The sequence below is a fragment of the Bubalus kerabau genome, chromosome 18, assembly GCF_029407905.1.
Source record: "Bubalus kerabau isolate K-KA32 ecotype Philippines breed swamp buffalo chromosome 18, PCC_UOA_SB_1v2, whole genome shotgun sequence".
In the NCBI taxonomy this organism is placed as follows: Eukaryota; Metazoa; Chordata; class Mammalia; order Artiodactyla; family Bovidae; genus Bubalus; species Bubalus kerabau.
This window is the reverse complement of record NC_073641.1, coordinates 53,390,875-53,406,933: the sequence shown is the minus strand read 5'-3', so window position 1 is coordinate 53,406,933 and position 16,059 is coordinate 53,390,875. Positions and strand designations below refer to the sequence as shown.

Sequence of the window (16,059 nt, the reverse complement as noted above, 5' to 3'; positions counted from 1 at the left end):
TTATTTGAAATGAAATAATATTATTATGTAATAGCAAAATAGTAAGGATTTATTTTTTAGTTCCAAAGTTTTACTTATTTTAAAATAAATACCCTTCTTTATTTTAAATAGATGCTATCATTACTTATGTAAAAATAGTATAGAGCTGTTTTAGAAATTAGTCAAATTAGTAAAATTCCTCTTTTGCACAATATAAGTATTCATCTCAGTATTTAACTGCCTAAATCTCTTAAACAGTAACAAGAAAACCACAGTGTGCATGTACATAAATATGTACTTTCAATTCTTGAATATTTATAACTGATGTTAACCTTACATTTATATTTATATCCAGTAAATATATATTTATTCTCACTTACAGGCTTCTCAGGTGGTGCTAGTGGTAAAGAACCCACCTGCCAGTGCAGGAGGCATAAGAGACTTGGGTTCAATCCCTGGGTAGGAAAGATCCCTTAGAGGAGGGCATGGCAGTCCTCTCCAGAATTTTTGCCTGGAGAATCCCTTGGACAGGCAGGCTATGGTTCATAGGGTCACACAGAGTCATACACAACTGAAGCAACTTAGCACGCACATTCTCACTTATCCAGTAAGATATAAAAACTATTGACTAAAATCATATATTTAATTTAGCTTTTCTTGTAAGAATGAAATGGCTGAATTTAAAATGACTTCTTCTCTCATTTTAAATGCAACCCATGGCCTAATTATTAGATGTGACAAAAAATTTTTAAGTTATATTATCCTGACTCTGTTATTGTTTCTATTGTTATAATACTTGGTCATATATAGGGCACTTTTTATTTATTCATATTTTTGTTAGTGCAATAGGACATAAGTATAAAATAAGAATAGTTTCTTTTAAAAAAAAAAAAGCAGTATCTTGTGCCTTGGAAAGATATATAAAGTTGCATAATGTTATTCTGAATTCAGAATGACACAGTGAAATGGCATTGTCACAGTGCTTATAAACTGAACCCAAGTAGGGGTTTAAAAAATAAAAATGCCTTTTTTTTCATTCTGAGAAGCTCATGTAAAATTGACCATCATTTTTAATCCACTTATACCTTCCATGCATGGAGAAAGAGGAGAGAGGGAAAAATAGTAAAAGGAAACTAAATAAAGATTTTGGAAATGCAATTATAACAAGAATATGTGTTTTAGAGAATGTTAAGCATTTTAATTTATTCTTTAGTGAGACAAAAAAGAAAATCACACCAAAAACAAAAAACAGATGATATTGAAAAACAGATATATTCAAATGGAGAATATGTATTTTTAGACTTTGTATATGCATGTAATATACTTAAGAATATAATTTCTATATGAATTTGATTTCATATCAAAAATTTTCATTGCAATTCTATGCTGAGCTATTGAGAGAAAAGTTTCCAAAAGTAATTTTAAGGTCATTATGGAACCTAAACACTGCTGTTGATATTTACATACATATTTATTATTGTACATCTACTTTTCCTGGGACTGAATAACTTGAAGATACAATTTTCTGAGAACTCTATGTATATATCCATAAATAGTCTTTTAATAAAACTTTCCCTCAAAAAAAAAATCTATTTAAAGAACTATAGGCCAAACTAGTACATGAAGAGATGCTGAACATCACTAATCACCAGGGAAATGTTAAACAGCATAATGAGATACCACCTCATATATACTAGATTGGTTATTATCAAAAAGACAAAAAAAAAATAGTGTTGGAGAGAATATGAGGAAAAAAGAGTCTTTGTACACTATTGGTGCAAATATAAATTGGTGTAGCCATTATGGAAACCAGTATGTAGGTTGCTCACAAAGTGGGCTTCCCTGGTAGCTCAGATTGATAAAGCGTCTGCCTGCAATGCGGGAGACCTGGGTTCAATCCCTGGATCGGGAAGATCCCCTGGAGAAGGAAACGGCAAGCTACTCCAGTACTCTGGCCTGCAAAATTCCATGGATAGAGGAGCCTGGTGTGCTATGATCCATGGGGTCACAAAGAGTCTGGCACTAACTTAAAAAGACATATGCAAACCCATTTTCACTGCAGCATTATTTTGTTATTGTTACTTAGTTGCTAAGTCACGTCGAACTCTTTACGACCCCATGGACTGGTGGACTGCCGTCTATGGGGTCACACAGAGTCGGACACGACTGAAGAGACTTAGCAGCAGCAGCAGCAGGCTCCTCTGTCCTCCACTATCTCCTGGAGCTTGCTTAGGGCTTCCCCGGTGGCTCAATGTTAAAGAACCTGCCTGCCAGTGCAGAAGGAGTGGGTTCAATTCTTGGGTTGGGAAGATCCCATGGAGAAGAAGATGGACACCCACTTCAGCATTCTTGCCTGGGAAATCCCTTGGACAGAGGAGCCTGGAGAGTTGCAGTCCATGGGGTTACAAAAGAGTCAGACACGATTTAGTGACTAAACAAAAACAGACATCATTATTGACAATAACGAAAATATGGAAGCATCTCAAATGCCCACTGAGAAGTGAATGGATAAAGAAAATGCGGTATATACAGCCGTCCCTTGGTATCCACAGGGCATTGACTCCAAGACCCCTTGGAGATACCAAAATCCAAGGATGCTCAGATCCCTTACATAAAATGATAGTATTTGCATATAACCTTTGCATATTTTCTGTACACTGTAAATATTTTTATATCACTTATAATATCTAATATAAGTAAATGCTATGTAAATAGTTGCCTGTATGCAGCAACTTCAAGTTTTGTCTTTCAGAATTTTATATGGAACTTTTCCCCCAAATAATTTGGCAGTTGATTGAATTATTGGATATGAAATCTGCAGTTACTGAGATACAGAATAAAATGTTACTATTTATGACAACATGGAGGAACTTTGAGGGCATTATGTTAATTTAAGTGAAATAAGTCAGACAAAGAAAGACAAATATCATATAATTTCATTTATCTATGAAATCAAAAACAAACAAACAAGCTCATAAGATACAGAGAACTGATTGGTGTTGCCAGAAGTAGAGGTTGGGTAGTGGGTGAAATGGGTGTCGTGGGGCGTGGCTCGTGTGCCCAGTCGTGTCGGACTCTTTGCAACCCCATAGACAGTAGGCTGACAGGCTCCTCTGTTCATGGGATTTCCCAGACAAGAATACTGGAGTGGGTTGCCATTTCTTCTTCCAGGGGATCTTCCTAACCCAGGGATTGAACCCACATCTCCTACATTTCTTGCATTGGTAGGCAGATTCTTCACCACTGAGCCACCTGGGAAGACCCCAGTGAAATGGATAAAGGGAGTCAAAACATTTTTTCTCTTTCTCACATTTACATATTTCTTCATGCCCCTTCCTGACAAAAGACAAACTACATATCCTGAGATAATGATGTATTTCTAATATTTTGAATTTTACTCTTCTTCTATACAAATCAAGTTAACATAACTAGAGGGCTTCCCATCATATTATACCTCTTGTCTTCTCCCTCCTGGTTAATATTTCTGTTTACTTACCACATCATAGCACCCTCAAGCCCAGCTTTATCCTTTCTCATTTCTTCCATTCACCTGTAGCAGAGCTTGCCCATGTCAGAATTCATCCACTCTGAGGTCTAGGCTCATGAACAAGTGTATGTTAGATATTGATATTCTCTTAAAAGTAGTAAATAGGGCGAGGCCAAACCTGGTATACTTAGTGTTTACTTCTATATCTTATTTTTAAATTAACCTTTTAATCTAAGCTGATAACAATAACAAATTAAATTAAAATTAAACTCTGGTAAGAATTTTTTAATGACTTAAGCGAATTAATAGGCCTAGTTGTTTCAACATAAAATATGCATGTGTGTGTGAGTGCTAAGTTCCTTCAGTAGTGTCTGACTTTTTGCGACCCTATTGTCGCCCTCCTCTGTCTATCATGTTCTCCAGGCAAGAATACTGGAGTGGGTTTCCATGCCCTCCTCCAGGGGATCTTCCAGGGATCGAACCAGCATCTCTTATGTCTTGTGCATTGGCAGGCACATTCTTTACCCCTAGCACCACTTGGGAAGTCCAACATAAAATATATACCTGTTGCATTACAAAATAAAAGTTGGGAATGAATCTTTCCTAGTTACCCAGATATTTTTTTAATTTAAAATATTCCTAATTGAAAGGAAATTAAGATGCCTTTCATTTCCTTTGTGTTGTTTAATTTTTATTGGGTAATCTACTATTCAAAAACATGTCCACGTACCTTTTTCAATTTGATAACTCCTTCTTGTGTGTCCTCATCTGTGACGATGTCAAACAAATTTCCCCCATCTCCTGGAACAATATTGTATTCAATTTCTGCATTTTGTCCAAAATCAGGATCCACGGCTCTTATTCTTCCAATAGCTGAGCCAACAGGAGAAGATTCGGGAACTTTCAGATGGAAAATGCCTGATGAGATATATTTATATTTTTTGTTTACAGTGAAGTTAGTCAAATATATAAGATTACTTGGCTTGAAAATACAGTCTACAGAAAATAAACCAACTGTAAGACATAATAGTGCAAAACCAAAAGGCAGTTTGTTCTTCAGTTAAAGGTTATAATTAGGAGTAGTATTTTCACCTTTCATTTCAAAAGATTTTGTTGTAGAATTGCAATCATTAAAAATAGAAAGTGTTGAAATTACTATGAAGAAGTATTTTACATACTAATACCATCTAATACTTGCACCTAGTATCCAATGTGAAGGTGAAGATATCCATGAAATAAATTGGTACTAATGTAAAAGAATCCAGGACATAAGATATAGATTAGAAAGATGCCTCCATGGGATTCTCCAGGCAAGAGGACTGGGGTGGGTTGCCATTTCCTTCTCCAGGGGATCTTCCCAACCCAGAGATCAAACCCAGGTCTCCTGTATTCCAGGAAGACGCTTTAACCTCTGAGCCACCAGGGAAGCCCAATGTAAAAGAATCCAGGATATAAGACATAGATTAAAAAGATGTATAGAGAGATGATAGATGACTAGATAGATGAGCACACAGAAAATAGAAGAAAAATATTTAGATACTTAGAAAAACAAGGTTATGTATCTTGATGTTTATTAAAAAATAAAATATTTATCTTAATATTTATATTATCCTAATATTTATGTATCCTATATTTATAAAATATATAATATAAAGATAATAAAATGGAATATTTACTCAATGTGTATAATCACTAAAAATGACCTTGAAATAAGTATATGAGTATATATGTATTAAATATATGTACATATATTTAATCTATAATGGATTTAAGTATATTGTGCTATAGTCTAATATTAAACTTATACTTAATCAATTTTTCCTTCATTTCCTTCTAGGTATTTTTACACACTTTCAAAATCAGGACATAATTTTCTGTCTCTCAATATTTTATCTTTAAAGAAAAAAGTAAAATGCTTGCTTTGTGCCACCAGGGGGAGCACCAACATTACTATAAATTTGATACTGAGTCAAGCCTAAAGAAAAAGCTCTACAAAAATTACAACAGAATCAAAAAATTATAATATCCCACAAAATTAAAACATACGTTGTTTACAAGAATTTGAAAAATTTTATAAGGCATGAGATGAAGAAAAAGATGTAGGTCATTTTATTGATGCTATGCTTGCTATGCTGTCGCTTCAGTCCTATCCGACTCTGTGCGACCCCATAGACGGCAGCCCACCAGGCTCCCCCATCCCTGGGATTTTATTGATATCTCACAATAAAAATATGAATTGATTAAACAGTAGTCTGTTTAAGTCAAAATAAGGAAAGAAAGAAAATAAGAGGAAAATCAAAACTAAACACAAAAATACAAAGTTTCAATTAATAATGACTTTGATTAAAATTTCTATTAGTTGATTTTGGATTGTAATTTCCTATAAGTAAAGCAACCAGGAAAATTAATTTGATTTGCACTTCTAGTTACATTTATAGCAATTAAATTAGGAAGTAAATATGTTTTTGGATAGTGAGGTTCATTCAACATGCTATATTACAGTATTACAATCATTTCCTTTAAGAGATATAAGAAAAAATAATAAATCACATTAGGGAGATTCTGCCAAATAACTTATTCTTTACTCCCAACTGTTTGTATAGGTTTTATTGTTCTTTCACAATCAGCTTCAAAATTTTATAAATTAATTAGCCCTGGTAGCTCTTAAATTTTGCCATCTCCCTTTCTACCACTCCCCCAAAAAGATTTATACCATTTGCCCTTATTTATATTAGCCTTGCTGCTAAGTCACTTCAGTCGTGTCCAACTCTGTGCGACCCCATAGAAGGCCTCCTACCAGGCTCTTCTGTCCCTGGGATTCTCCAGGCAAGAACACTGGAGTGGTTTGCCATTTCCTTCTCCAATACATGAAAGTGAAAAGTGAAAATGAAGTTGCTCAGTCGTGTCCGACTCTTAGAGACTTCATGGACTGCAGTCTACCAGGCTCCTCCGTCCATGGGATTTTCCAGGCAAGAGTACTGGAGTGGGGTGCCATTGCCTTCTCCGATACTAGCCTTATTTATATCCATTTAATGGACATTGCCTCAATGGGACATATATTTAGTCTCAAGAGAGTTAAATATTCACTTAAATCTTTCATTTGCATGTAATAGAAAATATACAGTGGTATAAAATTCTTGTTTAATCAGTTAATTTAATAGTTAACTGACTGTATGTTGTTGTAATTATTTAGTTGCTAAGTCGTATCTGATTCTTTGTGACCCCATGGACTGCAGCACACCAGGCTTCCTTGTCCTTCACTATCTCACTGAGTTTGCTCAAATTTATGTCCATTGAGTCAGTGACTTTATCCAACCATCTCATCCTCTGCCAGCCCCCTCTCCTTTGGCCTTCAATCTTTCCCAGCATGAGGGTCTTCTCCAGTGAGTCATCTCTTTGTATCGGGGGCCAAAGTATCGGAGTATCAGCTGAAGTCCTTCCAATGAATATTCAGGGTTGATTTCCTTTAAGATTGACTGGTTTGATCTCCTTGCAGCTCAGGGGACTTTCAAGAGTCTTCTCGAGCACCACAATTCAAAAGCATCACAAGTGGCTTAGTTGTAAAGGATCTGCCTGCCAATGCAGGAGGCACAGGAGACATAGGTTCTATCCCTGGGTCGGGAAGATCCCCTGGAGGAGAAAATGAAAAAGTATTCTTGCCCGAGAAATCTTCTAGACAGAGAAGCTTGGCGGGCTATAGGCTATGGGTCACAAAGAATTGAACACAACTGAGCACACAGGCTTTCCAGGTGGCACTAGTGATAAAGAACCTGCCTGACAAAAAAGGAGACATAAGAGACGTGGGTTCAATCCCTGGGCTGGGAAGATCCCCTGGAGAAGGAAATGGCAACCCACTCCAGTGTTCTTGCCTGGAGAATCCCATGGACAGAGGAGGCTGGGGGCTACAGTCCATGGGGTCTCAAAGAATCAGACATGAGTGAAACCACTTAGCACACACATGAGCATGCACACACTAACAATATAGCAGCCTTCAAAAGAGATATGAGAAACCTCTCTAAAAGAGAAAAGGTTATATAAATAAATAAATAGACATAGACCAAATAAGAATACTTCAAGTGGCAATAATGGAGCATTATGACCAACCTAGATAGCATATTCAAAAGCAGAGACATTACTTTGCCAACAAAGGTCCATCTAGTCAAGGCTATGGTTTTTCCAGTGGTCATGTATGGATGTGAGATTTGGACTGTGAAGAAGGATGAGCACCAAAGAATTTATGCTTTTGAACTGTGGTGTTGGAGAAGACTCTTGAGAGTCCCTTGGACTGCAAGGAGATCCAACCAGCCCATTCTGAAGGAGATCAGCCCTGGGATTTATTTGGAAGGAATGATGCTAAAGCTGAAACTCCAGTACTCTGGCCACCTCATGCAAAGAGTTGACTCATTGGAAAAGGCTCTGATGCTGGAAGGGATTGGGGGCAGGAGGAGAAGGGGATGACAGGATGAGATGGCTGGATGGCGTCACTGACTCAATGGACGTGAGTCTGGGTGAACTCCAGGAGTTGGTGATAGACAGGGAGGCCTGGTGTGCTGTGATTCATGGGGTTGCAAAGAGTTGGACACGACTGAGCAACTGAACTGAACTGAACTGAGGTAAACATTATAAAATAATTTGGGTTGAAAAACTCATATTTGTCTATCAAACCAGCAATTTTTCACAGACTATAATTATGATTCATTAGGTTTCATTCCTTAAACCTTTAAAAGAGAGGCTAGCCTTTAGAGTTGCTCAATGTTTGTGGTCTTAAAGTAGGGTTTGAATTTGAGGCAGCAAGAACAAAGAGAAAGAATAAAATCATAGGTAACATTTTATATAATAATCACCTACAGAAAAGGTAAAGACAGATATCAAGGGGAATTTGTATGAGTTCAAATAGCCATGATTATATAATCAGAACATGATGCAGTTTTTTCAACCTAGTTTCTTTGGAGCATAAGTGTCTCACAATAAGCATATTAAACTCTGACCCTATTGAAGCTCTTCTGAGATGTAAGCAAGCATACAGATGCCTGAATTCCTGTTTAACACAGTAAGAAAGCATGTGACACGGTTATTAAAGTTGTACTAAACTTCTCAGCCACAAACTCCAAAGAAAAATGAAAAGGCAAACAACATGTGAGATATTATTCCTTTTATTCTTTTTTTCTTAATGCCTATGGTTTATCAGAAATGTGTCTGCATTCTTTGCATCTGTGTGCTTGTGATATTGAATAGAAGAAATACCAAAAACCTTGAATCTATAGTGTTATCTGTCATGGTCTACTCTCATGGTACATCAATAAGTGTTAGAAAGTTCTTGAGGTTTTCCAAAGAGAGTGTTGGAGGTATAGGTTGAAAAATAAATGCTCCTTTAACAGGGTGTTTAGTTAAGAAACAAGACTTTGTGTGCTCAGTCAATCCTTCTTGTCTCTCTCTTTGCAACCCCAGGGACTGTAGCCCACCAGGCTCTTCTGTCCGTGGGATTTCCCAGGCAAGAATACTGGAGTGGGTTGCCATTTCCTTTTCTGGGGGATCTTCCTGACCCAAAGATGGAACCCGCGTCTCCTGTGTCTCCTGCATTGGCAGGCGGTAGTCAAGTGTACGTGTAAGTGAAGTCGCTCAGTCGTGTCCGACTCTTTGTGACCCGTGGACTGTAGCCCACCAAAGTCCTCCATCCATGGGATTCTCCAGGCAAGAATACTGGAGTGGGTTGCCAAGTGTAGTGGATTTCAAATTAAAAACATGAACAGCTGTACATGGCGGTGATAGTGATGCATCATTGGAACAAAGGGAGTATTGAATGAAATCTTTAGGAAAATATGTGTCTAACTTATAATCTTGGAATATTTCTTACTCTATCCTATCTATTTAAGGGAAGCAAACAAGTTACATGTTAGGCTTAGGTTTAGGTTTGCTTCTCATTTGAATATTTAAAAATAAAAATAATAGAACACATGTGTACCTGTGGCGGATTCATTTTGATATTTGGCAAATCTAATACAGTTATGTAAAGTTTAAAAATAAAATAAAATTTAAAAAAAATCAAGGAAAATAATCTAGTCTGGAATCATCACTTAGGGATTATGATTCGTGAACGCAAAATATTTAGCCAGAATTGAGACCATTCAATGTTAGAAAAAAAGTTGAAACTCAGGAAGGTTATCTAAAGGATATCAGATAATACAGAGCATAGATAAAAAAGTTCTCCTTTTCAAGACAATATGCTGAGATACGAGTTCTATGTTTTATAAAAGAACATTTTATGAAGCTAATAACAATAAATGTGAAGATAGCTATTATTTGTATTATGCTATCAATATATGTTAAGTAGCAGCTTTAAACAAAAAAAAAACTGTCAGCATACAGTAAGCCTGCAAAACTCATAATTATCTGATGGCATTTGAAAATCTGTGATTAAAATGAAATACTATCCCTGTCCACAAAAGATCTACTCAATAACATTCCATAACATGCCCTACCCAAATTAATATATAATAAAAGTAAAACAGTGGTTTCCCATTTATATCATTTTTGTACACTGAGGTTTTAGTGTACATAAAACAAACACATACAGAGCACTGAATTTTCTGTTGTTTACATAAGAGGTATACATATTAGTAAGGTGGAAGATGCATTCATTAAGACAAGCATTTCTCAGTAGAACATCATAGTTGGTAATAAAGCCTGCAGAATACGGAATAAGTCAAAAAAACTGTGCCTTAGTCTTGTCAGATTGCTTACACTCTGTCGTTTTATTTTCAATGACTTGACATTTTATCGCTTCTAGAAACTCAACAGCAATAAAGCTAGGGTCATTCAGATTAATTCAAAGCTGAAGTAAATCTTCAACTGTGCCAAACTTGGATGGCTTTTGATGTACTATGTAATTACATTGCCATCATTTTCTGGGCATCCTACATTTGACGCATATGAAACATCTTAATGGCACTACCTGTCCAACACAGAGTAAGATATAAAACAGGTGACAAGAAATGATTCACAGTGTCAATACTAATATATACTTACATATTTATCAATATGAATGCTATGTTTAACTATTAGAACTAATAAATAAATTCAGTAAAGATGTAGGATCCCAAATTAATTTGCAGAAATATGTTGCATTTCAATACACTAGTAATGAAATATGGAAGAAAAATTAAGGAAACAATTCCCTTTACAGTTCCATAAAGAATAAAATACCTATAAATAAATATAACCAAGGAGGTGAAAACCTCTACTCTGAAAAATAAAAGACATTGATAAAACTACAATCTAAAGGTTTAATGCAATCCTAAAAAAATACAAATAATATGTTTCACAGGACTGGAAAAAAAATCTTAAAATTTGTATGAAACCCCAAAAACCATTAATAGCCAAAGAAATCTTGAGAAAAAAGAATAAAGCTAGAAGTAGTGTGCTCCCTAATTTCAAGCTATAGTACAAAATCAGTCATAAAAAAGAACGAAATCTTGCCATTTGCTGCAATGTGGATGGATCTAGAGGGCATTACGCTAAGTAAAATACAAAAATACAGAAAAGGACAAATATCATATGATCTCACTTACATTTGATATTTGAGAAACAAAACTTGACCTGCATTGTTGTATGGCAGAAACCAACACAACATCATAAGGATTTTTTTTTAATATTTTTAAAAACTGACAAAAACAGACTCAGAGATAAGAAGAATGGGGCCTCGCAGGTAGCACAGCAGTAAAGAATCCACCTGCCAATGCAGGAGACAAGAGACATGGGTTCAATCCCTGGGTCGGGAAGATCCTCTGGAGGAGAGAATGGCAACCCTCTCCAGTATTCTTGCCTGGAGAAGCCCATGGACAGAGGAGCCTGGTGGGCTACAGTCCATAGGATTGCAAAGTCAGACGTGACTGAGAGACTGAGCATGCACACATAAACACACAGACACAGAGAACAAACAATGGGTGATTTCCAGAGGGAAGGGAAGTGTAGGAGATGGGCAAAATAGATAAAGGGAACTAAGAGGTGTATATACTTGCAGTTATAAAATAAATAATCACAGTGTTACATGGTACAAAGTAATGAATATCATCAATGGTATTGTAATAGCTTTCTATGGGCATAGATGGTCATTAGATCTACTGTACTGATCTTTTAGTGATGAACTTAAATGTCCAATCACTATGCTGTACACCTGAAACTAACATGATATGGTGTATCAACTATGTGTCAATTTTTAAAAGTAAATTAATTACTGATACTTGCTACAAAATGGATTAACTTTTAAACATGTAATATTAAGTAAAACATATGATATAAAGGATTAACTATTGTATGAATTCATTATATGGAATATACAGATAGGTAAATCTATAAAATAAAGTAGATTAAATTATGCCTGGGAGTTGGGGAGGCAAAGGAGAGGGATGGGGGACCTATTCTAATGGGCATGCAGTTTCGTTGAGGATGATAAAAATAGTCTAGAATTAGATCACAGTGATGGTTACACAACTGTGTATGTATAATAAAAAGCACTGAATTGTATACTTTTAAAAAAACAAAAAAAAGTAAAAAAAAATTTAAAGTTTTTAAAGAATAAAATTTAGAAAATAAATGTGTATTATTATAAAACTGAAGTCAAACATTAGTGATCTGTATGTATGATTTCCCACCTAATTACAGAGAAGTACAATGTTGCTTTATAAACACTTTAGTGTTTTACTTACTTAAGTGTGTGTGTGTGTGTTAGTAGCTCCATCATGTTTGACTCTTTGCGACCCAATGCACTGTAGCCACAGTCGCCTCTGTGCGTGGAATTCTCCAGGCGAGAATACTGGACATGACTGAACGACTAACACACACACACATACTGGAGTGGTTTGCCATTCCCTTTTCCAGGGATCTTCCCAATCCAGGGATCAAACCCAGGTCTCCTCCCTTGCAGGCAGATTCTTTACCATCTGAACCACAAGAGAAGTCCTATGCACACAAAATGATCTTTCTTTATCTATAGAAAATAAAAAGGAAATGAAAGCAAACATCATATCGCATATGATGTTTTCTCATATTTTACAGAAAAGGTAATATCATATGGAGGATAGATCAGCTTCCTGAACTTTCAGACTATGACACATCATATTACCAATAGTCTAAAAAAGTGCAATGTGTAAGATGCAATAAAACCCTTTTCCTTTGTCTCCCACTGTTGCTATAGAGTTTCTTCATTGGCCTTTTCTGCTTATCTTTAAATAGGCAGTCCTATGTTGACTTTAATTACCAAAATCTGAATTTGGAAATCAGACATTTCTAGTATATCATATTTATTAATGTTCTGATCCTTAAGCAAAATGAAGACTTATCTCGTCTGCCACTCCACCTCCAAGCCAAACTGGACCAGGGCAGATGGGGCTTCAGTTTAGAAGTGGACATCTTTACAGGATTTCCCTCTGTCTTGTCATTTACCAGTAAAACTCCCATCCTGGCTTACTTCAACACAACATCACTGAATACAGATTTGAGAGGAGATGTGCATAAGTGACTGTGAGGATGTGGTAGAGCCAGCTCCAACATACAGATGAGGAAATTGAGGTACAAACATGTAGCTACTTACAGTCAGTAAGTTGAACCAATCAAGTGTTATCTCTGCTCTAAACTACAGCCTCTTATTTGGTCTGACTATTTCACTTTACTTGTTTTTTTCTGCCTTAGTGTCAGTCAAGTGGAGACAATTGTTGAATTATCAAATAACCCCTTTACAAATACAAATAATTCAAGTTCTTCTTAATTTCAGCTGTATTGATGAATGCAGACTCCAATTAAGGGTGGATTGATTCTGTTGGATAGACTTGGGCAACGTTTCTTTTTTCAGTGTTTATAAAATAAATATCAATGAAGATGTAGAGAAGAGAGCATTAAGGGATGTAAGAGGTTTCCAGGAAATGGATGTGACTCTAAAGATAAAATGACTTCTGCACCCAAGAAAGGAAGGATATTTATCACATCTCTTTCTATCCTTCCAATTCTCTCTTTCTTTTTACATAGCTCCCACATTTCAAGTACAATTTTTTTATATTTAATACCATAGTTCTACTGATTTGTATGGAGAAGGCAGTGGCACCCCACTCCAGTACTCTTGCCTGGAAAATCCCATGGATGGAGGAGCCTGGTAGGCTGCAGTCCATGGGGTCGCTAGGAGTCGGACAGGACTGAGCAACTTCACTTTCACTTTTCACTTTCATGCATTGGAGAAGGAAATGGCAATCCACTCCAGTGTTCTTGCCTGGAGAATCCCAGGGACGGGGGAGCCTGGTGGGCTGCTGTCTATGGGGTCGCACAGAGTCGGACATGACTGAAGCGACTTAGCAGCAACTGATTTGTAGATTCAGTAAACATGTGGCTACATTTACGTGCAAAACAAATTACTCTTTATAATATTATTCTTTTTCAAGACTTTATAGTGAAAATTTCTACAAAAAAATTCCAAATGAATTATGAAACAAAAACCCATTTATATTATTACTTAATAATTGTCAGGAGATTTCCTGGTAGCTGGGGGCTTCCCTGGTGGGTCAGTGGTAAAGAATCTATCTGCCAATGTAGGAGATGTGGGTTCGATCCCTGAGTTGAGAAGATCTCCTGCAGAAGGAAATTGCAACACACTCCAGTAATCTTGCCAGGGAAATTCGATAGACAGAGGATCCTGGCAGGCTATAGTCCATGGGGTTGCAAAAAATCAGATAAAACTTAGCAACTAAAAAGTAACAACAATGATTGTCAGAATAACAACTGTTTCTGATTTTAAAATATATATATATATGTATTAATATATGTGATTTATATAACCACTCCTCCCATTACATAATAGTAAGCATGATGGAGAGCTTGGCAGGAGCACACAACATTTCAAATGCATCAATAACCTTCCAGTGTACATTCATTTTATAGAGTACATTTACTATTCCCTTAAAACCTCCATTAAATATGTAAAACTATCTTTCATCCTTGTCTATTTAATTTCTGATTTACCTAACAAAACACAATAGCTGAATAATTCTCATTGATAGTTTCCAATAATTTCACAAAAATAGGCCACATCAAAGATTTTACTATATAAATAAATTCAGCATCTTACAAACTAGGGTCTTGAAAAATGTTTGAAATTCAGATTCATCTGGGAATACTTATTTAGCCAAAATTTGACTTTTCAAAGATTTTTTGAAATATTCTGATGCTTAGTCTAGAATAGTGATATTTGTTAATAGTCACTTCCCACATGATATTTTAGTTTAAGCAAATCTAATTTTTTCAATAGCAACAAGTTCATTGATCTACAAATTTTATTTCTAAATATTCATCACATATTAATGCATCATGTGCACATGCAATAGTTTAAATTTTCTGTAATTGTCTATATTTTATTAGTTGACTAGTCTATATCTCTTCCCTATTTTGTTGCTTATACCTAAAATGTTTCACTTGCCTACTACTCCTCATTGTCCTTTGCATAAATTCTATTTTTCATTATTTCAAGGACAGCATCAAGTCATTTTTGATGAAACTTATTCTTATGTCTTTGCATTTCCATTTTTTCACAGTTCTTTAAATTATGCATTATGTTTTTTCAGTGTTTTAGCATATTTTGGTACACATTTGCTGTTCCACTGATTAACTCTTATTAGATATTTCAGAGATAGCATTGAGAATCTTTCCTTCAACATCCTCTCAGATATACTCTGTAATAATTTGGGTGCCCATCTTACACATTTGTATATCACTTTATGCATAAGTCCATCATTTACTTTACTTCAAGTAGTATAATTGTCCATTAATTTAATCTTCCCATTATACACAGAGATGCTTGAGGGAAGAGATTAATTTTTTATCTCCTATATATAGTACAAAAATGAGATAGCCATTTATTCCTCAATAAAACTAGCAATCCATGAAACATTATTCACTAAAGGACACAATTTATTGTGTCCAATATTTGGTAATAAAATGTTTCTTATGTACAAAATATTTTGTTTTTATGATTTTTAGTATTGTTTATACATGTTTAACTCATAAATATTGTAGAAGTCCAATTTCTTTGCCTATTTATGCTTAGACTAATAGTAAGGCAAATATGAAATATATTTAAATTGTGAAGTAAATGGAAATTTAGGATGCTTTCATAACTGTGATTAAAAATGTACATCATTTTCAGAAATATGTTTAAATGTTTGAGGTGATAATTTCTAAAGTTCTCCTTATACTTTCATCATCCCCCTTCCTGGACTTATACTCAAAATTAAAGATTTATATCCTCTTTATTCTGATTAAATTCATCTATGCCTCAAGTTTCCTTTATCACTTCTATCTTTATGTCAGAAAAGCTTTCTTTGTGTTTTTTTTTTACTTTGATTTTTCTTTGAAACATTCTGTATTTTCATCTATTTTTCCTGATTTTCACTAATTTCAGCATATCAACAGAAAAACTATCCCTTAGTTTAAATAATTTCTTTGCCAGCTCTTTATTTTACTTATCTCTGAATCCAGCAGATCACAAAGCCCTTCCTGTCCTACTCCTGATCTCTCAGTTCTGCATCTGTCTATTCCAAACAGCTCCCCTAGGT

At 35.4% G+C, this 16,059-nt stretch overlaps 1 protein-coding gene across 1 annotated transcript in view; it reads right to left on the bottom strand.

Annotated features, from left to right (window-relative positions):
* Window positions 1-16,059, bottom strand: part of CDH12 (cadherin 12) — a 490,487-nt gene that overhangs the window by 63,756 nt on the left and 410,672 nt on the right. Inside the window, exon 6 of the mRNA XM_055554844.1 lies at window positions 4,197-4,384. Within this exon, the coding sequence (XP_055410819.1) occupies window positions 4,197-4,384 (188 nt within the window). The remainder of the gene's footprint in view (window positions 1-4,196; window positions 4,385-16,059) is intronic.